At 40.7% G+C, this 23,101-nt stretch overlaps 1 protein-coding gene across 1 annotated transcript in view; it reads left to right on the top strand.

The window, feature by feature from the left end:
- LOC126393504 (RNA polymerase II elongation factor ELL2-like) overlaps positions 1-21,154 on the top strand; it is a 30,891-nt gene extending 9,737 nt beyond the window's left edge. The window contains exons 3-12 of the mRNA XM_050049697.1: positions 6,460-6,587; positions 7,763-7,926; positions 11,282-11,526; positions 13,310-13,434; positions 13,766-13,880; positions 14,174-14,657; positions 16,186-16,237; positions 16,732-16,903; positions 17,034-17,078; positions 18,260-21,154. Coding sequence (XP_049905654.1) covers positions 6,460-6,587; positions 7,763-7,926; positions 11,282-11,526; positions 13,310-13,434; positions 13,766-13,880; positions 14,174-14,657; positions 16,186-16,237; positions 16,732-16,903; positions 17,034-17,078; positions 18,260-18,373 — 1,644 coding nt within the window. The 3' untranslated portion in view covers positions 18,374-21,154. The remainder of the gene's footprint in view (positions 1-6,459; positions 6,588-7,762; positions 7,927-11,281; positions 11,527-13,309; positions 13,435-13,765; positions 13,881-14,173; positions 14,658-16,185; positions 16,238-16,731; positions 16,904-17,033; positions 17,079-18,259) is intronic.
- The last annotated feature ends 1,947 nt before the right edge of the window (positions 21,155-23,101 follow it).

Genomic DNA, 23,101 nt, shown 5'->3' with positions numbered 1-23,101 from the left:
TTTGTCCATGTATCTGTGTGCTGTCGAGCATACAGTGGGTGTGTAAAACATTTTAGATGAAAACAACTGCCTGCTGCTGCTGAAAACATTGATTAGAGTAGTGACACTGAACTGCAAAAATCATCTGTAAGGGGCTATTCACATGTTGCATCTTTGGCGTGCACAAATTCATTGTTTTAAAATCAATTTTAGCGCTTATAAGGATTCGATTATCTCAAACCTCAGTTTGCACAGAACTAAAACTCTTGGTTTTATAAAGTTCTGACTACCCGCTGTTTCTCTGTTTTCACAAGTTTTTCAAGTTTCCCAATCAGAGGGAGATAACTTAAACAGGTTTGTTGGTGTAAGATGGCTTGGACTGACGAAGATGAGCAGGGAGTTACACTGAGACATTTGTTTGTATATATCACCATCTTTATTTGTATCACCACACTGGCTGTTGAAATAACACGGCTTTACACTTTATTGCTATTTAGTTAATGGGTATGTCTAAGTGGTCATTAAGTACTTTTATCATCTTGTAAAAATGTTAACAAAACTGTCTCATGGTGAGAAATAATCCCTCTGCTGAGCTCTCCAGTGTGATCACAACATGTTTTCTGACCGCTGTCTCCTACAAACAATGAGACACCCAGTGTTAGCTCACAGGATTTAAGTGTTTATCGTTGAAGAGATACCCACAGGCAGATATTACTCCCAAACCAGGCACATTGAAAGATAAGTTATGTGAAACTTGCTAGAAGAAAGCTGGTCTATGTCATTCAGTGCTATCAGACGTCAGTCTTAAATAGTTTGTAGAAATTCCTGTGGTGAAAGCGTGCATGTGCATAGACATGTGCATCAGGCTGATAAGAGAACAGCCAACGTCTGTGTTGCTTTGTTGCAACCTTGCATCAACACATCTGCGTCAACACATCTGATGTGACAGCACAGAAGCAGTGGGCTGCCCGGCTGAATGTGGGCTGCACAGTGTATGCACTAAATTTATAGTTCAGTTCACAACCTTTTAAAATGTTGGCCTCATATTGCCGTGTTCAGTGTACATTAAAGTGACCGCCTGTTTACTTGTTGATTTGCAAGTTAAACATGGAATCGAATTCATCATTAATCATGCAAATCTGGCCTACCCAAATTTGTAAAGAATCTTAATTGCCAGTTGGTGTAGATATTCAGCGTGCACACACATAAAAACAAACCTGTAGAAAACATTGCGAAATCTGGATTACTGGCAAATACCCGGTTTTGTTATCATTAAAGTGTGTAAAATTATAATTTGAAAAAAATGTCAGTTAAATCAGGACTCATATAATTTTCCCATAAAAATACACCGTAATTACTTTAATGGCCCAAGATGAGAATTGTTTCCTGTAGGGGTGGTCTTAACACCAGGACACTGATACACTGGTAGAGATACAGTATGAGCCAGTGTTGTAGTCAAGACCACCAGAAGTGAGACCAAGTCATGACCAAGACTTTGAGGGGATGAGATCGAGTCAAGACCAGGATCATTCCCATCAAAACACCAAAAACAAGTTTAAAATTTCTTTTCATTCACCTCTGTTAATTCCATATATACACAAATCAGCCAAAACATTATTGAACAGCATAGATCTTCTCGTTACAGCACATTGTTCTGCTGGGAACCCTTTGGTCCTGTTAGTAATGTGGATGCCACTTGACACTCATCACCCACACAAACACTGTTGCAGTGACACCCCCAGCAGGACATTGCACCATACCACACTGTATAAACTGTTTAGCAATGGCCTGAGGAACGTGACAAAGAGCTCAAGGCATCGACCTGGCCTCCAGATTCCCCAGACCCCAATCTGAATCGAGCTTTCCTGCGACAGGCTGGTACCCCCGATCCACGGTGGAGCTTCCTTGGGTTGAACTTGGCTCTGACATATCAAGGCAAGGACACAGGACTTCTGGGGGTGTCCTGTGGTGTCTGGCACTGGGTTGTTGGCGGCAGATCCTTTGAGACCTGACGGTTGTGAGGTGGGGTACCAGCACTTCCTACAGATGCTCAAACATGGTTGGGTGGAGTGTTTCAAGTAGCAGTCAAATGAATACCAGGATCAAAGGTTTCCCAGGAGAACATTTCATAATAATGAGATGATTGTTTTATTTATTATTGGTTATCAAATAACAACACAAATTATAGAAATTGTCATGAAAAATGACTCCATTTTATCCGCCTTGCTCTCAAACTTGCGTCAAAATGGGCAATTGGTTGGAGTTCTGCCCATATTCTTGATTGGCACCTAGCTAAACTCTTGTTTCTAGAATAATTGAAATGCTCGCTTGCACTTCAGCTCATATACTTTGTCTCTACCAGCCGCCATTTTCTCCCGAGTGTCCAATTGGTACTGTGCACGTGCAGCTCTAAACAGACATGAGGAGGAAGCAAGATGGCTCACTCCTTAGCTACTTCCCTCATTAGCCCCGGGTAAAAATTATGTATTTCATTCTTTTATACCACTTGCCAGATCAGGCAATTGAGTGGCAAGATTTACCAGCCCTTCGTGGCATTTTACTTGCCCTGGGCAATGGGGCAGTCCTCATTGTTGAGTCCTAATGTCAATTTTAGATCATGTGGCCCAGCCCCTGTAGATCCTGTGGAAGTCAGTATCACATGCACAGGTGGGAAAACCAGAGCAGAAACCGAGTGTTTTTTGAAAAACGAGGAGACCAGAGGGATACACATGGAGAAAGTAGTGGAAATCCCTCATGATCCTAACACTTAAAGCTGCTCCCCACCCTGAAAAAGATGGCACAGCTGCCTGCAGCATGAAGAATGGGATTGCTGGGAAACTGCTGACCTCGCCGCCACAGTTGGAAGGCAGTGAAGAATACTTGTGATGACAGTGTGGATCTCCTCTGCAGGGGGACCTTTCACTCTGAGATTTAACTCACTATATTTACTGTAGCTCATGACTTGTCTCTCACTGTATCCATGTCTCCCCTCTGTGCCCCCCAAAAGCTCCTGTAGTGCCTCTGTAGTGCGGTGCTGTGAATTTCACGAGCTAAATGAAAATACCAGTCAAGTTGTAGGGAAGTATTTCAGAATTCTGCTTTTACAAACGTGCAATTACATCTTTTTCAGTGGTCAAATCAGGGAAGATTCTGATCCTCATTTCTCCTCATCTGTTATTACATGTCTGCGTGTGTGTTCGTGTGTGCGTTTGTCTGCCCTGGAGGTTGCAGCCTTGGCTCTGATGCGCTCCACTGAGTCTGCCAGGAGATCTCATGGACGCCTCAGTGGAGCGGACTCTTAAAAACACTGTTTACCCAGGGAGATTTATTTAAAGTTACAGAGCGGCACAAAGTCTCACTCTAGATCCTTTATGTGTGTGTGTGTGTGTGTGTGTGTGTGTGTGTGTGTGTGAGTGTGTGTGAGTGTGAGTGTGTGTATTACTCATGGTATTTACACATGCGAGTTTGCGTTGAAGATGCGATAAAAACAAGATACGTAAGTAGTGGTTTGCTGTTAGTGTTTTCCAGAAACATATATGATATTTCATTTAATTGGATTGTTTATCCACAAATCATCCGTTGTAAACCAAGTGCTTTGTAGTCAAACAGCTGCACTACATGTTCATAAGTTTGTTTTATCTCCCAGATTTTCCCCAGTGACGATGATCAGGTCATGCATGTACTGTCTTCCAGTACTCTGATGGAAGACTCAGATGTGTTTCATCTGGATTCAATACACTTTTCCCAGTCTCTGAGGAGAAGCATTTATCAGACAGTACTGTCTTTGATGAACAAACAATAGGAGGATTTTATTTTTTATGTATCATACTTTTTAAATGACACAACATCATGAATTCTTCTGTGGATATTCAAGTTCCCTGAGTAGCAGGCCGTGAATGTTTTTGGTGACAGCCTGACCTTTCGTCTGGTGTTAGCATTAGACCAAACTTCCCACTCAAGAAACCTCTAAATCTGAACCTCAGTTTGCCAAAATAAAGAGAGCACGTCCATACTCCCCAAATCATGAATCCTCTTGTGTCTGGAAACTCTATGAGCTGTGGGGCGGCTGTAGCTCAGTCCATAGGGACTTGGGTTGGGAACCGGAGGGTCGCCTGTTCAAGTCCCCGTCATATGGAGCGTGGACTGGTGGCTGGAGAGGGGCCGGTTCACCTCCTGGGCACTGCCGAGGTGCCCTTGAGCAAGACACCGTACCCCCCAACTGCTCGGGACGCCTCACCAAGGGCAGCCCCCTCACTCTGACATCTCTCCACTTTGTGCATGTATAGGTCCTGTTTGTGCATGTGTGTGTCTTTCGGACCTGTGTGTAATTGACAAGCAAGAGTGAAAACATTGAATTTCCCCTCAGGGGGATTAATAAAGTAAATAAACTTAAACTTAACTTAACTATTTTTCCTGTGCCATTATCAGGCTAGAATATAAAACCAGCACGCAAGATATCTCATAAATTTATTACTAACACCGATCAAATGGGACCTTTAATACTTTTGCTTATTTTCTGTCATAATATTAAAAAGGTGGATGTTCATGTTAAAGGTGACCAAAGTAATCCCTATGAACGAAACATTCAGGTTTCAGAAAGTTCCGAATAGTCGGTTTCAAGTGTTTGTTTGTATATTATCTATACTGGTCATATGTCATCAGATTATGACATGGTCACCTGCTTCCAGAACGCTACATGCTAACATCAGGGAAACATGTGAATTTGGTTGCCTATGTTGTAAATTTCTCCCCAGTTTCAGATCATATTCCTGCTGGAGCATGTCCAATTGTATTCACAAACTGTTATTGGTGATATTTAATGGGAGAAAGTGCCTCTATACAAAATCATTCCCTGGTTGCAAGTACACTGCTACATATAGCTACATGCTAACACCAGGAAAACATATGACCTTGGTTGCTGAAGTTGTAAATATCTGTCCGGTTTGTGATTATATTCCTGCTGAAAAATGTCCGGTTGTGAAGATTTTGGTTTAGAAGCTTTTATTGGTGATATCTCACAACAGAAAGTGCCGCTATACTTTGTTACAGTCATTTCCCTGGCTGCACTTGTGGTGCAGAGACGCAGAGAGCACCATGGATGTATAATGAGAACTGGATACAGCATTGGAGGAGGGCCCCAGATCATTCCCATTAAAGTTGCTCAGTGGCATATGAAGCCAAAAGAGTTCGACTTCGAATAGGTATAAATTTCCGGGGATGGGGCCCATAGAGCAAGTGCACCAGAGACTTTCAGTGGCTAACTTCGGGTTAAGCTCTTTGCTAACCGGAATAGGGATAAAATGATTTAAGTGTGTGGCTCTTCTAGACTTTCTAAATGTTATCCAACCAAATGGATCACATCCCTGTCATTTTGCAGAGGTTGCAACGCTCCCAAAAAAAAATCTACTGATTTACAGTTGTCTCTTTCACAGTGTAAGTCTATGGAAAAAAGTCTTTTTTGGCTCTATGGCATCATGTGATGGGATGTTTGACTACTATGTCAAATTGGCTTTGAAGCCTGGTGCCATTCCTCGGGGCTTGGAGAGAGCAGATGCAGAGGACCCAGAAACTCTGACCAATCAGAGCAGACTAGGCTTTTTCGGGAGGGTCTCAGACAAAGGGTGAATACAGGTATTTCAGTGCACACAGTATGAGAAAAATAAAGTCAGCGCATATAAGCATGTGTCTAGTAGAAACCCAAATTACAAGTATTAACCCTGAAAATTAGTATAATAGTTTCCCTTTAAATTTTTTAAGTACATTCGTGCTCCCAAGAGGATAAATCAGTTAAATTTCAACAGCTATGTAACCCTTTCTTTTTTATCACCTATGTGTACATTTTTAGCCCCGCTACTGGTATGGCTCTAGAAGACTCTTAATTGTCAGTATGGTGTTTGTTCTGTTCAACAGTGCAGCCTCTGGTAGTAGGCTTTCAGACTTTCTGTGTCATTTTGGAGTAAACTATTTATTTAGGACCGTTTTAAGTATACTTGTCAGAGCCTGGTGTTTGCAATGGGCTGTTAAGTTGTGAAAAAAGAAACTTTACTGATTTATGTTGATTGCAAAAAACCCTAGGTTTGGATGGCCCTGTGTTCTTGGCTGCAACACATTTGGCAGCAGAGTTTGTCTCTGAAATTCTGCTGAGTAGATCATTTCTTTTCCCTACAAAAAGTTGACAGTTTGAAAGATAACAAAAGATGCATGAACTCAAGAGGTCTTATGAAAACACTGACAAGTTAAAATAACTAGCTGTTATCAGGCCTGTGAAACAATAAAACCATTATATTTGCTTGTGCTTACATACAGTGTATTCCAAACCTGTTTATGAAGACAAAAGCCTTTTAAAAGCAGACAGGAAGACCTGGCCTATGAGTGACTGAACTGTTTTCTGTGTCATTTGTTTGTCTATATGCCAGTCACCTATGTTTGTTGGACTGTATGTTTAAGTCAAATCTGACTGTGCTCTGTTTTTCTTTGTAGTACATCAAGATCCCAGCTCCCACACCAGAGTCACCCTCTGCACTTCGCGTCTTCTCCTTCTACCTATCCAGCGACAGCAAAGACCAACCTCAAGCGAGCTTTGACTGCATCCATCAATATGTTTCAAGGTAGAGAGTCAATCAGCTGAAACCTCATATCTCTGCATGCTGTATGTCCTTGGATTAATGCATTAAACTATTTTCTTTTCTTTAAAAATTGCACTCTAAACCGTTTTGTTCCTGATTCACAATTCCATCTTATGCTCCAGGGAAAACCACCCAGAAATCTTTTTTTTCTTTTTCACATAGATCAGCAAAGGCAAATATGTAGTTTAAACAATAAAAGAAGTGTGCCTGAATTAGCTGAGGTTCCAGATCTGTCTGTCGCAACAACTTTAGATGCAATTGTTGGATGTGATAGAGTGGTTGTGGCTCATGTGACCCCAGATGATACCCTTTTGTCCCCTTCATAGGTCAGCAGTCAGCTCTCTGTGAGCCCTCGTCTCAGGGCATCGTGAGAAACAGTTAGCTCACTGCTTGCTGTACACAGGATGGGGCAGTTGTAATTTCCTGTATATTTCTGGGCTGACCCTCTCATTACCGAGACCTGTGATGCCTTGTTTACGGAGTGGATATGCTCGGAAACTAAGGGTTTTGCTCTGTTGCTGCCTCCTGCTGCCAGATGGCTAACTGTGGTCTGAGCTCAAACTCGCTGTGGCTCCAGTCAGCTGCTGGAGCCAAGACAAACAGCGCAACAGCATGAGGGCAAGATCCTGCTCTCTCCGCCCTTACATTTGTTTCGATATTTAGAGGATAAGGAGGAGAAATGAGCTGTGGTCACGTAAATAATTGTGTTGTGAAAATTAAAATTGGAGCAGGGAAAAGGCTCCTGTTTTATGAATGTGAAAAAAAATGGCATCACAGTAAATCTTTGATTTATTTACAGCCTTAATGCAGCCCAGGTTCATGTATTAAACTTTTTAACTTTTGTCCAAGATGAACTTTGTTTTGCAAGTGTGCTGGCAGGAGCCACACTAATCCTGGTGGTTTTCCACAGGCTCTATCCTGCTTTGAACCAGGATATCTGGCTTTCTCACACGTAGCAGGCTGCAGAGCTATATCTAGCGTCTGACATAACATACAGTAACCATAGACCTGTCTGAGCCAGCTCCCACCACAAAGCCACTTTATGCCGCATGGCGTCTATGTTGGTATGCTGCTATAAGACAGCTTATAGGCCTGTGTCTTTACAGTGCTCACTGTACAGCCAGTGGTTTCAATGGCCCTATGCTTTTGTTTTGCAGTGATGGCCGCGAACAGCTGGAAGGTCAAGGCGTCATCCAGGACAAGATCACAGTGTGTGCCACCGACGACTCCTACCAGATGACCCGTGAGAGGATGTCTCAGGTGGAGAAGGACAGCTGGAGCCGCTCCGCCATTGAGATCAAACCTGGAGCCACACATCCAAGTAAGAATAGACCAGAGGTCTCTGTGGAGCAAGAAAAGAGGGACAGAGGATGATGCATCTGCAGAGTTTCATGGCGAAAGACCAAATGGCTTAAAGCTTGGAGGGGGAACAGCAAATTGAATGTGATGGCATATAAAAACAGAAAATAGAAATATAATAGCACCAATAAAAGTAATAGAAATATTTACCTCACATGAAAAAAATATTGCCATATTCATTGCTTTAAGCTGAAAACCAGATATTTTCCTATTTTAATGTGTAATGAAACCAGATGTGTTGGCCATAATTCAGGTTATACAGAGCAGACTTAAAGCTAACTCTTGTCTCTTATGTTTATTATTTTATACCATTTTTTGGCTTTTGGTTGTCACTTTGTTGTCAAGTCCTATTCTGTCTTTCCTCTCACATCTGGCTTTGAAGAGTGCTGGCCCAAATGAAAGTTTGGTGATGGTCAAAGTCAGCAGCATCTGTCTTTAACCATCATTTCAGAGGTAGAAGGCCAATCCAAAGATTCAAAGCTAGGTTCTTCCTGTTTGTTCTGTTCAAGAGTGTAGTTTCTTTGGAAGAAGTGATGGGGGTGTATCTCGAAAACTTGGCTTACGAAGATGAAATATTATCTCCACAGGGCTGTAACTAGTTCATTTTCTTCAGCAACAGCTTAATTCTCCTGCAGCATGGTGCCGCAAGCTTGTGCTGAAATGTCTCACTGTTGTTGCAAACGATGCTGCGGTCTCCAATGTTTAAATTTTGACAGACACGCAGCTTGTGTGTGTGTTTTCTCAGATCTTGACCATCAATTACACTTTACAACACATTCATGTTATGAAAAGAGACTTTCTTTTTCTTTCTTTTTTTCTCCAGCCTTTTTCGTTGTTATGCAATTTTGCTTCTTGGCATGATTTAGACCCCCGTGTCAGTGCTGGAGCTCTTGGGAAGCTGGAGCTCTTGGTGGTTTAGACCAAATTTAGACTGTGAGGATTGTGTAACATCAGACCTTAAGTTGAAGGTGACTAAGCAACATATATTCCTGTAGGGAAACATTTAATAACTGCAGTCTGCATTCCCATTTCAGCCCCAGGAGGTAGTCGTGAACACAGTGCATATTATCAGGCATGTCAAAGCCTATGGAACATGCATCTGACACCCCGTGCATCCCATAATATATAACACATGACATAATTATTACATATTTCTGTGTATTTGTTTTTTTTTTCAGGATGAATGACTGCTGGTAGATTAAAATTATTATCACTTGGCAGGACATAATTTTGTGGTTGAAAGAAAAGCCCTCCCTTCCTGTACCTCTGCCCCACTCTGACCTTCAAAGCACAGATTAACCTGTAATGGGATTAGCACAGAGAGATAGCTTTCACTGCCCCGTCTGTCTGCAGCAGAGATGTAAGCAATGATCAATGGGGGGGTTTACATCTGGCGACAAATAGCTGCAGGCCAACATGCACATGGGAGCCAGAGATAAAGGTTACTAGAGGGTATTTTAACGCATGTTGCCTCATTGGTCAACCAGCAAAACAGGTAGAAGTGGTGGTGAGAGTTTTTAAAAATCTGGCTGCCTTGAACCTTGTCTGTCACATTTTTGCTGTTGTTCTACTATGTAAAAGTATGAAATGCCTTTTGTTTTAATGTTTGCATGGTACATTTCACTGAGGTCCTGTTGCAGATCTTCCTTCCTCCAGGCTCACAAATTAGTTCCAATGAGCTTAAGTCTCGCTAAATGTCAGGGAATTCCTAAAATTAGATTTCTTGTGACTGAGACCGATTTAAAGGCAACAAGTTATTTTTATTTATTTGCTAGGTACGATACAATTTAACACAGTTCCAACACAGGGTATAAGACTGATGTGTTGCACAGACTTGTATAGCCATCGCTAATTTTCAACTCTCGTCCCTAGTTGGGCTTTTACATGTTGGCCTACAGTGTTATTACAATAAACAGTTTTAAACATCATAAAACCACAACACACTGTAAACATGGAAGGCACAATGAAATACAAATACCACAATAAATATACCACAATACACACACTATAATTTACATACCACTGTATATATACCATAACACATACATCATCAACATATACCACAATACACATACTAAAAGACACATACCACAATACACCAATACACTTATACTAACACCCATTAGAAAGATGTAAAATGAATTTCCTTATATTGTGTAAACTTTGGGGGAAATGTGATACATATACAACTTAAAGGAGTAATGTGCAACATTCAGAGCACATCTATAGGCTAGCCTCTTAGCAGCTGGACAAAAAAAACCCACTTACACCCACTAACATCTGGCTTTTGTATTTAATGGGAAAGCTTTATAATCGACATTAACTCAAGGGACAAATAACTTTGCAGTAGTCACTGGTTTTTATCAGCTCCAGCTCCCATCGGCTCTGATGGGCAGTGATGGAAATAAGACACCCTGGTGGACGCACTAATTTTAACCCCTTTGCCTGCGTGATGCAATGACAAACTGCCAAAAAATACTGTCCATCTCCATCCAAATAACGCTCGCACATTGTGCCAAATTGGTTGGCGCCAACTTTAAAGGAGGGACTAAATAAGAAAGAGGTACAAAAAAGAAGAAACCACCATAACATTTTCACAGGCCTCCATAGTGCTTCCTTTTGTTTACTAACTTACTTTCTGGCCTGTCTGTGATGTCGAATGTAACACGCCAGAAAGAAAATGCAACAAAATAAAAGGCATGTTTGTCTACTGCCAATCAGAAAAGAGTCTATCGCCTAATTTTAACAGGTTTTCCTGCATTTAAAAACCCACATAGACAATTTTGGTGGGAAAAGGAGTGTATGATTCAGAGTCTGGGGCGACATTGTCTGCATATGGTTCTCAACATGGAGGTGACTGATCCAGCAGCTAGTAGCTAACTCCTTAAACAGCGCTCACAATGGCAACAGTGCCAGCAGAGTTAACCTTGTTACCTGGCGGGGACTAGAGGGTGGGTGCTATGCTTCCACAGCAACGCCATCCTGATTTTAGCGGTAACCACTGTATGAGCACAGTGCAGAGAAGCAACAATTTGCTATCTAGTGGGACACACCCACAGGGACTCACCTGCACGTGATAGAACAGTCTGCCACAACAGAGAAAAGATAAGCTTGGATTACAACACACACAGAGGGAGCGTGACTTTACTCTCTGCTCAGGATGCCTTTACCCCACTATATCTTTACATAGCAAATAGTGGTTTGCTGTTATATTATTGTTCTGAACGTCACATACAGCTCCTTTAAGAATTCCAGTGTATGACTGAGTATCACTTAGACATGAATCTTGTTCTCCTTATCTGCTTCTGTGTCATAAGGTAAATGTGTGAAATACCAAAAGAGGCCGGCTCCTCTGTCTGCGTCAGACAGCAGCTTCCATAAGCAGTCCACCAATAACCGGAGGAACGGCGGTATGTCCACACCAACCCAGAAGCCCTTGAGGGAGCGCATCATCCACCTCCTAGCTCTCAAGCCCTACAGGAAACCGGAGCTGCTGCTGTGGCTGGAAAGAGAAAGAGCAGGCCCCAAGGACAAGGCCGAGCTGGGTGCCATACTGGAGGAGGTATGCAGAAATAGTGTGTGTGTGTGTGTGTGTGTGTGTGTGTGTGTGTGTGTGTGTGTGTGTGTGTGTGTGTATGTACACATACATAATATAAACATACATAATCACTTACATGTGTGCATAACACAGAGGTTTTAAACATTTATATGACTTGTATAATCCTAAACACATCTAAAAAAAACATTGTGGGCATTGTCACGTGTGTTTTTGCCTAAACACATTTGGCCTATACATTTACACACTCCCTACAAGTATCACGCATATAAACGCTGCAGTATTGCAGCCAGCTATTGTCACATCGTAAAATGCACCTAACACCATTAATAAACCCTTTCCACTCAACAGCAGAGCAAAAAAAACATACGCTTGGCAGTGTTTAATATCATGTTTCTGAAATGTATGTGACCCAGACTGTGAACAGTAGAGATCTACGTTTCAGCTTGCAAATACATAATTGTGTATTGAAAGAAACCAGGAGCCAGCTGTGCTTTAATTCAACCTGTGATTTAATTTAGAAACATTTACTTTATGTGAGTCTCCTGTATACATTTTTCTGTTATTCCTAAATGATGTTTGTGTGTTTGTACTGTCAGCACTGGTGTGCGTGTGTGTGCATGTGTGTGTATTTACTGCCCCTGTGCTTGTCGATGCCTGTGCATGCATGTGGTTTTTGTGTCCGTGCATGTGTGTAATTAGGTCGATGCTGTAATTGTCTCTGCAGAGATTGTGTTTGCACAGGGGCGGGCCATTCTGTCAGGAGGACCCAGAAAGACAGATGTCCTCTGAGAAAGTCAGTCTGACGAGATTAGAGAGGAGGTTAAAGCCTGAGACTCTCAGATGAGAACAGAATGGCAGAAAAAGGGTTTTGATTTTCAGGAATGTGGACGTGCCACTTTCAGCACGTTCAGGGCTCCAGTTAGGGACAGTGTTTGGTGGTACCTCTCACCGCTCTCATGTAGGGCTTTTCTATTGGCTCTTTTGGCCGCACAGAGTCAAACCATACCCTGTTGATATGGATTTCCATAACTCAAGCTCAAAATTAACCACTTCCAGAGTCGGGCCAAAGTGTGCCCGACTGCCTCCAAGCAGCTTGACATGATGATCGAATGGGCTTCATCATTATTAAGTGACGATACAGCAGCATGTTTAAATAGCCTCAGCTGCTGTTTTCAAACATAGCAGATACTTCATCAGTTTAAAATGCAATTGCACAGACCAATTGTAAACAGCACTAGGCAGAGTATTGCTTTTATACATCATCGACTCAAGACATGCAGCTCAACAGTTAAAGACACATCTTTCAGTAGATATCCCTGTGGTATGGAGATACAAATCCCTGTCGCGCTGGGCTGATGCACCATGTCAAACCAAGTCATGCCAAGTTAGCACACGTGCATGAAGAGGTGTTGTTTTCGTTCACAGCAGGCAGCTGTTCTCAGGGAAGAAGCTCTAATTTCCCTCTGTGCACCAACAGCAGACAGACACAGCAAATAGCTGGGGACCAATACATTCCCTGTTAGGAAAAAGTATTGTCTCTTTCTTGTTTATGTGTATGACTGGAATTTTAATTCTAGATGCTGATAAATCCCAGGACATTACTTTACATAATCGAACATCAAAGCAGCAGATTTAATTTTTCGTGACTCCAGTGGAGTGTATTATTTCAGAGAAGATTACAGATTTCTTTAATATACGTTGGAGCTGTGTGCTCAGGTGTGATAAAAGTCAGACATTCAAGACTTTAATGGGTGAAAGTAACATCCTGTGCTATACTGTGTTTTAGGTGGCTAAAGTGAATCCCAAAGACAGCAGCTACCTGCTGAGGGACGACTTCTACAAGCACGTGCAGAGAGACTGGCCAGGCTACAGTGAGGAGGAGAGACAGCTCATCAGCAGGCTGCTGGCCAGGTGAGTCACAGGCACAAGCTAAACCTCAGCAAACTGATAATTACACCTGTTTCTCATTACACAGCCCATTTCACTTTGATTCAATCTGTGTTTTTTGTTTTTTTGATTGTCAACAGAATACTAATTGGACATGAAAAATGTCTTTTTTACAGCCACAGTTGTTTCTCACAGCTCCCCGCTGTAATCTGTTTCATTATCATGCTCAGTTTTGTTAGTTCTCCTGTAGATCCACATAAACTTTGCTTGTTGAATGTCTGCAAATACCACATTGGTAATATTTTGGTATATTTTGTCTTCAACTGCAAAGTCTCTTGTTGTTTCTGTTTAACAGGAAGTTGCAGCCACACATCAGCCACCAATCAAGGAATCTTCAAGCAAATGTGTCGATGCTGAAGACTTCAGACGATACGACACTACATCACAGTACAGCCAAAAATGCTGCAGTGGTAAATAGCTGTTATATTTTTCAGTAAAATTTTAACATATGTGAAAGTGACCAATCTGTTTTTAACAATGCTTATGTGTAAATAAGTTTGTATTATATATTGTCTTTGGCTTGTTGGTTTTAGATGACAGCTGACAGGTGAAGTCTATAAAAGAAAAGGTTGTAAATGGTATTTTCTATGTAGACTGACAGTCAGAGTTTGACATCATATTGACAAGCTGTGTTGCAGATTGTTTATGGCTCTGTACAGAAATATAAAGGTTGATTTCTGTCTGTGTTTTCTTCCTTTCCCAGAAACGTCCCGTGCCTTCTGACTCAATGGACAGGCTTGCTGTTAAGAGACAAAAACTTGTGGACCAGAGGTTGCAGCAGCAGCCCGCAGTAAACGGACTCTTAAACAGTAAAGGGCACGACATTGCAGCTCCCACCCTCAACCCCAGTTTCCACACAAAGACTGAGTTTCAACGGACAAGTAACCACACTGGTAACCAAAATGGCTTACCAGGGGGCCACAGTGGCTTTCCTCTAATGCACAAACTGTCTAACACCTCTGACACATGCGTCTCAGAGAGCAGAGAGAAAGAACCCAAAGTAAGCAGCCACCAGCCACCGCAGGGTGACTCTGACTGCTCGTATCAGCAGCACACCAGCAGCCAGCACAGGAAGAAGAAATCTAAAAAGCACAAAGACAAGGAGCGGGAGTGGATCAAAGATAACAAGGGCAGTGAGTGGTTGGAGACGAGTCCTGATCTCAAGCAGAACCCAGACAAACTTGACAGTAAGATCTGTTTTTCTTTTTTACGTAGACTTCTCTTGTGACTGATTAAAGCATTTCTCTTATAATGTTTGATCACATCCTGAAACCAACACACTGATGAAGAGAAGTGTTGATAGAGCCACAGTGCTATTTATCAATCTAGATTGCTTTGCTGTGAGTTGCAGAGTGTTGAAGATATATTTGCCTTCTCTCAAATGTAATGGAACGAGATGGCTCTCAGCTTGTGGCGTTCAAAGTGCCAAAAAATACATTTGACAAACTCAACAGCAATGTCTTCTTCCAGAAATCATGACCTGGTTACTCAAGGTAATCCACAGACCTTGTGAGCAGTTTAACGTTGGAACTATTTTATTTTTACTGAACTACACCTGCCAACCGTATCTCCCAACATTTATTTATTTATTTATCTTCCAACAAATCTTCACACCTTTTTTTTCTCTTTTCCTCATCACAACCTGGCACTGCACAGTGTATAAGCCCCACGAATCTGAGACTCCAATGTTTCCACCTGTACGACAATACAGTTACACAACACAGTGACATGCAAGAGAGCTGCTCGCTCCTCGCCATCCTCAGTGAGTGAGACTGAGAGTGAAATACAGCATACAGAGTGCAAACAGAAAGAAATACTCAAGCAAATTTCAGACATTTTGGAAAGACGAATTGTTGAAATTTCTGTCAAGCACCTGTGTCGCACGGTGTGATGAATTCAATGAATGAAAACTGATGAGTTAATGCCAGAGGGCCAAATTATTCTTCATTCTTTCCTGGGAATTATTACAAGTGTTAAACACAAAACTTCTGTTGCAGTGAACTTATTTCTTTGTTATTTTCAATCTTTAGAAGTCACCAGAATTCAGGAAACAAAGTCTGAGTCAGAGTTTGCTTTGGTTTTGAAATCCTCCTTATTTTTGAGGTCTAAAGTGTTCAAGTACGCTCACACCAAAACTATCTGGATTGATATATAGCTGATAAGTTTAGATTTTTGGGGTGAACTGTCCCTTTTAATTGCTTCTCTGACTTTTTGCTATATTGCGTCTATTATCAGGCAATGGCCCTGTCCCCAAAACACTGCTGAACTGTCGTTTCTGCTCCACACTTGCCTACAAAACAACAGGTTAACCACACGGACTTTGAGCTGATGACCGGTGGTGTGAGGTCTCTCTGAGCAGCTGTTTGTCTGACAGCCCACTGCTGCATTTATACAGTATTATCTCATAAGCGTGACTGTGCCTGCTCCCTTAAGCTCATTCTCTTGAGTCCTCAGTGTGTTATGTGGCTGATTGACTCAACAACAGCCCGAGCAGTGCTTTGTGTCTCTAAGCTGACATGTCTCCTGATACCCACAAGCTCTCAGCTAGTCTGCACACAGCCGGGCACACACACACACACACACACACACACACACTGCCTTTTCCAAAACAAAAACACATTGCTTAACATTTAGACAATGACAAAGTGTCATGTAGATGAGTGTATTGACTCAGCTGGAGCCAATGTCATTTTCTTTATCCTGTGCTTATTCCAGATCCTGACATCACAAACGCTGTGGCCTCTGAAGAGAAGCCAGATTATGTGCTGTGAGTGTAAACATGTTTTAAAATCATTTTGTAGTGTTTGTTCCATGTGGTATCACTTGGCGTAGTTTCCTTTTAACACATTTGAGATATATTATGTGTTAAAATATGTGTGGAGAACAAACAGCGGGTGTAAACATCCACATCTAACAATTAACGATCCCATTTTAACTGCATGTTTGCAGTTTTTTTCTCCATCCACAAGAGGAATTCATTTCAGCTACCAGACTTACTGTGGTTGGTCTTGTTACAAAACAGTAGACAGACTTTTTTCTTTGTATTTACTGCTAGTACTTTCGTATAAAACCAGTTCTACTGTAGCAGCCAATAAAGGGTTTTCTCCGAGGGTGAGGTACACCTGAATCTTTAGCGGTATCTGTATCCCTATGCTGCTCTCTTGTGCCTAAAAGAGGTACTGCACATAATGAAACGTTAGGAAAAAGCCTTTTGTAGAATACTATGAGGTATTTAAATTGTAATTGTGTGTCCCCTTTTAGCACATACGGCACCATCATGAGTTTGGAGCAGCGCGAGAGGTACCAGAAGGATTTCTGTGCAGAGTATGATGAATACAAAGACCTCCACTCACGGATCGCCACCATAACTCACATGTTTGTTCAACTGGGATCCAAGATCAAAAGCTTGTCCCCCGGCACTCAAGAATATAAGGTACATACTACATACTACCAGATCTGATCTGATACAATAAATGCAAAGGTTTTGTTTTATACCATTAAAGTAACATTATGTGTACAGTGTATATCACACAATTTAATGATTTGTGTTTTGTACCATCTAGATAATGGAAGACCAAATACTAGAAAAGTACAACAAGTATAGAAAGGTAAGTTATTTTGTTGGATTGGTTTTGTCTCCTTAAATAAATCACACAGGAATCTTGTTTTATGCAGTAGCAATACAATGCATGTTTAGAGACCTACATGTCATTAAAGGGATACTTCGCCATTATTCAACCAGTTCTGTATCAAAACAATGTGGGTAGTATGTGTAAATGAACTGTGGAAAACTTCCCTCCATCTAACCAGTGCCTAGATATCCCTCCCCCCGCAAAACTCCGCAAGATGACACAAATTAAAAACACGTCATCTGGTGGAGTTTTGCTGGCTCTCAGGCTGTTGATGGAACTACAGGCTGTACTTCAGCCTTTTCATATTGCTCACCACACATGTTGGCACCAAGAGAATAGAAGCAGATCAAGAGACGGACCCGCCTCTCTCTCTGTCTCTCAAACTCAGACCAAAATCTGATCAAATTTAACTGTAATATGGCATTGTTTCTTGCCAGCAGGCTGCCATCGTTTGAAACAGATGAACTTGCATTATGTCACCCAGTGCAGTGCATTCTGGTACTTGCAGGTTTTCTCACTCTTTTTCTCTGTTTTCACTGATCACGTAGCACCAGTTTCAAAATTATTTGTGCCTTTTCTGCATAGACAGCTTAGTTTTATTAAAAGGCCAGCATTCCAGCAGTGAAATACTTCTTTAAGCAGAAATCTCGAATGATTACTGGATGTAAATTGTTGATGCGCAAATGCCCCAAGGGTTTTCATTGCAGCCTGTTTTGTGGCTGCTGGCTGCAACGTTCTTACTCAATACTGAACCAATTTCATAAACTGTTGTCCATTTGTCACAACATCGACAAGTACGGTCCAAGTTAAATTTACAGAAGTTACCCTTTACAGTGGGCAGCTCAATCAAACTATCAAATAATTAGCTATGCAGTTAGGTTAGATATAAGATAATCACAACATTACTGACTTAATATGTGAAGTCAGAACTCTGGGATTAGCATTGTTTGGTGATGATAATGATCAGTACCAAGTGCAAACAGCAGAAAACTATATCGACTAAAAAGTCAGCAGTGAAGTGATGAGCATGCTTTATTTGATTTATTATATTTCTTATCCTTGGGTATTATCATCATTTGGCTGAGGAAAAACTGTTAATTAGATGGTTGAGAATAGTGTGAAAACCTTTGTTAAACACTCTGTCTTTCTCTCCACAGAAGTTCCCAGGCTACCGGGAAGAGAAGAAACGCTGTGAATATCTCCATGAGAAACTGTCCTACATCAAACAGCTCATCATAGACTATGATGTCTCTCAGGCTTCTTCTTCATAGCATTGGCTCTCCCCTTTATCAGATTTTTTTTTTTTTTTTTTTTTTCAAATGGAGCCCCCTTCTTTGCATAAAAGGTGTCAAAGCGGTCCTACCTGAGATCAGAATTACAGATTTTGGATGACACTGCATACAACGGGGACTGCCTCTGCTGGGACCACGGATGATGCTGCAAGCACCAATAATATAAATCAGTAGCAGATTTCACTCTGGTGTTTGTAAGTCTATTTCTTTTGAAGATTTTATTTCTTACGAGATATCTTGTTAATGTGAAAAATCCAAGGTAGAGGCAAAAAAAATCTTGGAAAGCATCTGTGCACATCAAGTGACAGACCAATAGTTTTTGCCAGCCTTGTTAAAACCAGTGTCAGCGTGAGTCATTTTGATGGGAATATGTAAAAGGTAGCAAATATGACTTTAACTTATTCTCTTTGTTTTTGACACTGGAGTCAGACATCGCTCCAGGCAGGTTTCCCCTTTATTTTTTTTATGAATTTAAAGATTTCAATATGCAGTGTACTTTTCAATTCCATATCAAAGTGGCCTCTTGATACATGATCGAAGTAGCCCAGTGCAAAAAAACTGAAATATTTAAAGTCATCTTATCTCAGATTCAGCCTTCATGTCTTATTATGTAAATGGTGTGAGATGATTCCACTTGTTCCCTGTGCAGTTTCCTTTAATGATTCAGGCATTTCTCTTTGAGACTAGTTTAAAGCAGTCGCTGTGAGATATTGAAACATGATTTTAAAAAGTGGAAACAAGTGAAATAATCTCATGCCTTGGTAAAAATGACTCAATTATATATAAAGTGATGTATTAAAATGAAGATGTGTTTGTAAGATAGTCGGTAAGGGGCCGTACTGTTCACCTAGATTCATCTGATAGCTTGTTTCATGAGTGGAGCATGTGGTCCACACTAAATTCAGATTCCTAAAACACTTGCCAACATTTTGAAAGCAGCTGATTCCAATGAGAGAAACTGGGGAATATTGAAATGGATCAACATGTTAAGATTGAGGTATACGTTTTCTCCCAAATGCACTTGTGTTTGAAGTATTTATTAATCACGCCACTTTGCTTTTGAGTCACTGGGAAAGGGACCAAAATGCTTGGCCTTGATAGCTGTTGCAATAATCTGGTGAGGAAGGACCGTTTTCCTCCCCAGAGCCATTATTGACATTATGAATCAGGCACAAAGTCTAGTTTAAAGTATTCTAACTCACTGGGAAGAAGTGTCTCTGTCTCTCTGTTTTCTTCCTTTGAACTACTGATGTATTTATTTCGAGACTCCTTCCTGCGTCCTGTGTTGTTGGTCTCCTTGGCTCGAAGCGTCAGGTTTTGTTAGATCAAAGTGTTTGTTTATTCCAAGCAGCTGGGAGAGGTTGTGAGCAGATCAAAGGTTAGCATAGCATAATGTTATGTCTCCGTCTGACCCGATGGAGAATGAATGGGTTGCCCCGAAGTCCTCCAGATATTTATGCTGAAACCTGGAGGTTAGCGGCCACGTCAGCCAACACTTGAACTGTGTCTCAAATTGTTCACGTATGAAGAAGAAAGTCATGCTTGTTGGATTATTTACGAACTCAAGACAGCACTTCAAAATGGGGGACAATGCTAAATTTGGAAATTTCTAGTGTACAGTGAAGGATTTCAGAGTCGTCCCCAGATATTTGGTCTTCAGGAAAATATGGAGCCATATTAGATTTTTTAAAAAGTGCACGTTTGCTATTTCGTAACCAGTTGTGGTACTATTTTAAGCGCTAGCCTGGAAGCTTTTATATCCTTCAGTTCCCAGTGAATAATCAGAGCCTATTCAGTTTTTTTGCACTAAACCCAGTCTGATTAAAGGGGGCGGCAGGCTAATCAAATGTCCATTCAGATTGTAATTGTTCTCCGTGGTTACAGTTTTTGTACTGAATGTTACCGCACAGTCACTGACGTAGAAGCCTTAAGATTACACTTTTATAGGACAAAAATCTTCAAACTGCCAATATCAAACAGGAGTTATGATCCACACACATCTGTTGTCTGCCTTATGTTACTGCTAGCTGTTACATTTAAACATGTCTTAGCTGTTTCACTGTTCATACGAATGCCAACGGTGATTTTCACACACATATGAAATATTACTTTCTGGATGAAATGTTTGATAATGTAATTAAAAATGTTGTTTAATGCACAGTTTGGTTGGCTCTGGAGGCGTAGCTTACTCATCAGTTGCATTTGTAATCTTTCCGGTACTCTGTTTTTCATAATCATCGTTCAGATATGAGGTCAGGTATTTATCATTATACTGCGGCTGATGTTTCTGTTGACATCCCATCTGACTGTGAACACATGGAGCAGTTTGATTGGAAGACAGTGGTTTCTGTTATGTCAAAGAGTCATTGTTAAATTCAATAATCACTTTCAGGTATGGATGGTAATTATTAGAAGGGTGTAATGGTGTCGAATGGTTGATTAAAGACCATAATTATCTGTGGGTTATTGAGTATGATGAGAGAATCACTGGTCTTAAGGTCAGAACATTTCTTACAAAATCACTAAATGAATTTTATTTATATGTGCAAGTTTTGCTTTTTGGACAGGTGCTGAATATTTACAAGGCACCGGTGTGTACTGCACAAGAGGTGTTTTTATGTTCATATCTGCTGAAGGGAAGGCCTCGTCTTATTCACAGAAGAGTCGGAGGAGAGGATGCATTATGAACTGCATTTTACAAATGTATGCTTTCTCTTTTCCTTTTGTGCAAAGTTCAAAAGAATAAAAACATCAAAGTGACTTTATGGTGTTACAAGAGCCTTGCTCTTTGAGTTTTCTGTGGAGGTAATCTGCATCATTTATTGATCATCATCATCATTCATGTTTTCTTTACAGCGTTGCTCAGCTGCACAGTCGTCTGCAAACCTACGAGACTGTGATATTTGTCTGCATTCATTGGTGGATTTATTAATTTCATCACACGAAAGCCAAGCTCATGAGACCCGCAAAAAATACACAATAGAACATAAATTATGACATAAAACTTCACTTTGAAAACAAAATGGCACTATTTTCTAACAAGTCACCATTTTTAAAGGGTTTATAAATTGTAAATAATTATTTAAGTAAAGGCTGAGAAATGATTTACTCTTAGGCTATAAATCATGAATCATGGATTGCCTTTTTCTGAGGAAGACAACCACAATGTGATGAAGTATGAGAAACCCTGAAACACAATTTTTATAGGCTTTAAGTCATTACCCAACAGAATGAATAAGGCAAGGGCAAGAGAAACCTGGCAACTTAGAGTTTGTTCATATGGAAAATGACAATAATACAAACACAAATACATTTGGGGAAATAAACAAGGGGGAAAATACAAAGGGAAGTTAATGAATAATATTTTTAAAAAAAAGATAAATTTGAAATAAAATAAATATGAAAAATATGAAAAACAAAACTAAGTAAGGAAGTAAATAAATCATAGAATAGAATAGAAAAGAATAGATCATGTGAAAAAATAAATAACACCATGCAGAAAATGAAGAATTGATGTCACTGACATTCATTACCTTGTGTTCACAAGATAAAAAATATCACAATATGGGACTGTAGTGTCTCCACAGCTTTGACTGCCTGACAGCTTCAAGAAAAGGAAAAACACTTTCGTGGTTACTGGTGATTTTAAATCACCAGATTATAGTCAGAATTGACAAAGGATATGTATAGTCAGATATTGATATGTCCCATATTGAAAAAAAAAGGTGAAATGAAAATACCAGAATACTGATTGATCCTCTATCCACTCTTTGTGCGATTGACCCTGCCTAAAAGAAAACTAATGAGGAATTAAACTTTAATCCAAAACTGATGTCTACATGCCTTTGGGGATTCCAGTGTAACTTCTGTAAGAGGAAAAGAAGCAGAGGACACATGCTGCTATAATACTGAGATGCATATTTACATGGACATAATGATCACTGTCTTCTCACCTGTTATTTGTAAGTACATGATTATTAGTATGTCAACTCAAAGGTGATTGCCACTCTGCATAATGAGCATTTTTACTTTGGATACATGTGAGACTTTGTTGCCAATGTGTTTGTACTTGCACTTATTGCAAGTTTGAATGCAGAACTTTTACTTGTAATGTTGTAAGTGATACTGCTTAAGTAAGGGAATACTTCTTTCTCAACTGGGAGGAAAGAGATGGATGTAAATGACATGAGGGAAGAAAGGAAACACTAAATCTTAACTGTGTTTTTTGCTAAAAAAAATTCCCACACTCCTTTTTCTCCCCCTCTCTGCCATTTTTACTCTGCTTTAAAATTCTACTTCATGGGTGGAGCAGAACAAAAGCACACAGCTGTGTCAGATCTGGAGGTCCAGGAAACCTTAACTTAGAAAGTGACCCCATGTGAATGGAGCTAATCCAGAACACATGCACAGGCACACAGAGCTCATCCTTCCTCCCCCCTCCCAATGAGTGACGGAAAGTCTGGCTCTCTTTTAGGAGTCGACCATTTTGGACTGTTAAAGCAAGAGTTCCTCATGTCTCCAAAAGTAGATCAGGAGCCAGAGCCTTCAGCTATCAGGCTCCTCTCCTGTGGAATCATCTTCCTGTTACGGTCCGGGAGGCAGACACCGTCTCCACATTTAAGACTAGACTTAAGACTTTCCTCTTTGATAAAGCTTTTAGTTAGGGCTGGCTCAGGCTTGCCCTGTACCAGCCCCTAGTTAGGCTGA

Source organism: Epinephelus moara, chromosome 1 (assembly GCF_006386435.1).
Source record: "Epinephelus moara isolate mb chromosome 1, YSFRI_EMoa_1.0, whole genome shotgun sequence".
Lineage (NCBI taxonomy): Eukaryota > Metazoa > Chordata > Actinopteri > Perciformes > Serranidae > Epinephelus > Epinephelus moara.
The sequence above is the reverse complement of the archived record's forward strand: the minus strand, read 5'-3'. Positions and strand labels throughout refer to the sequence as shown.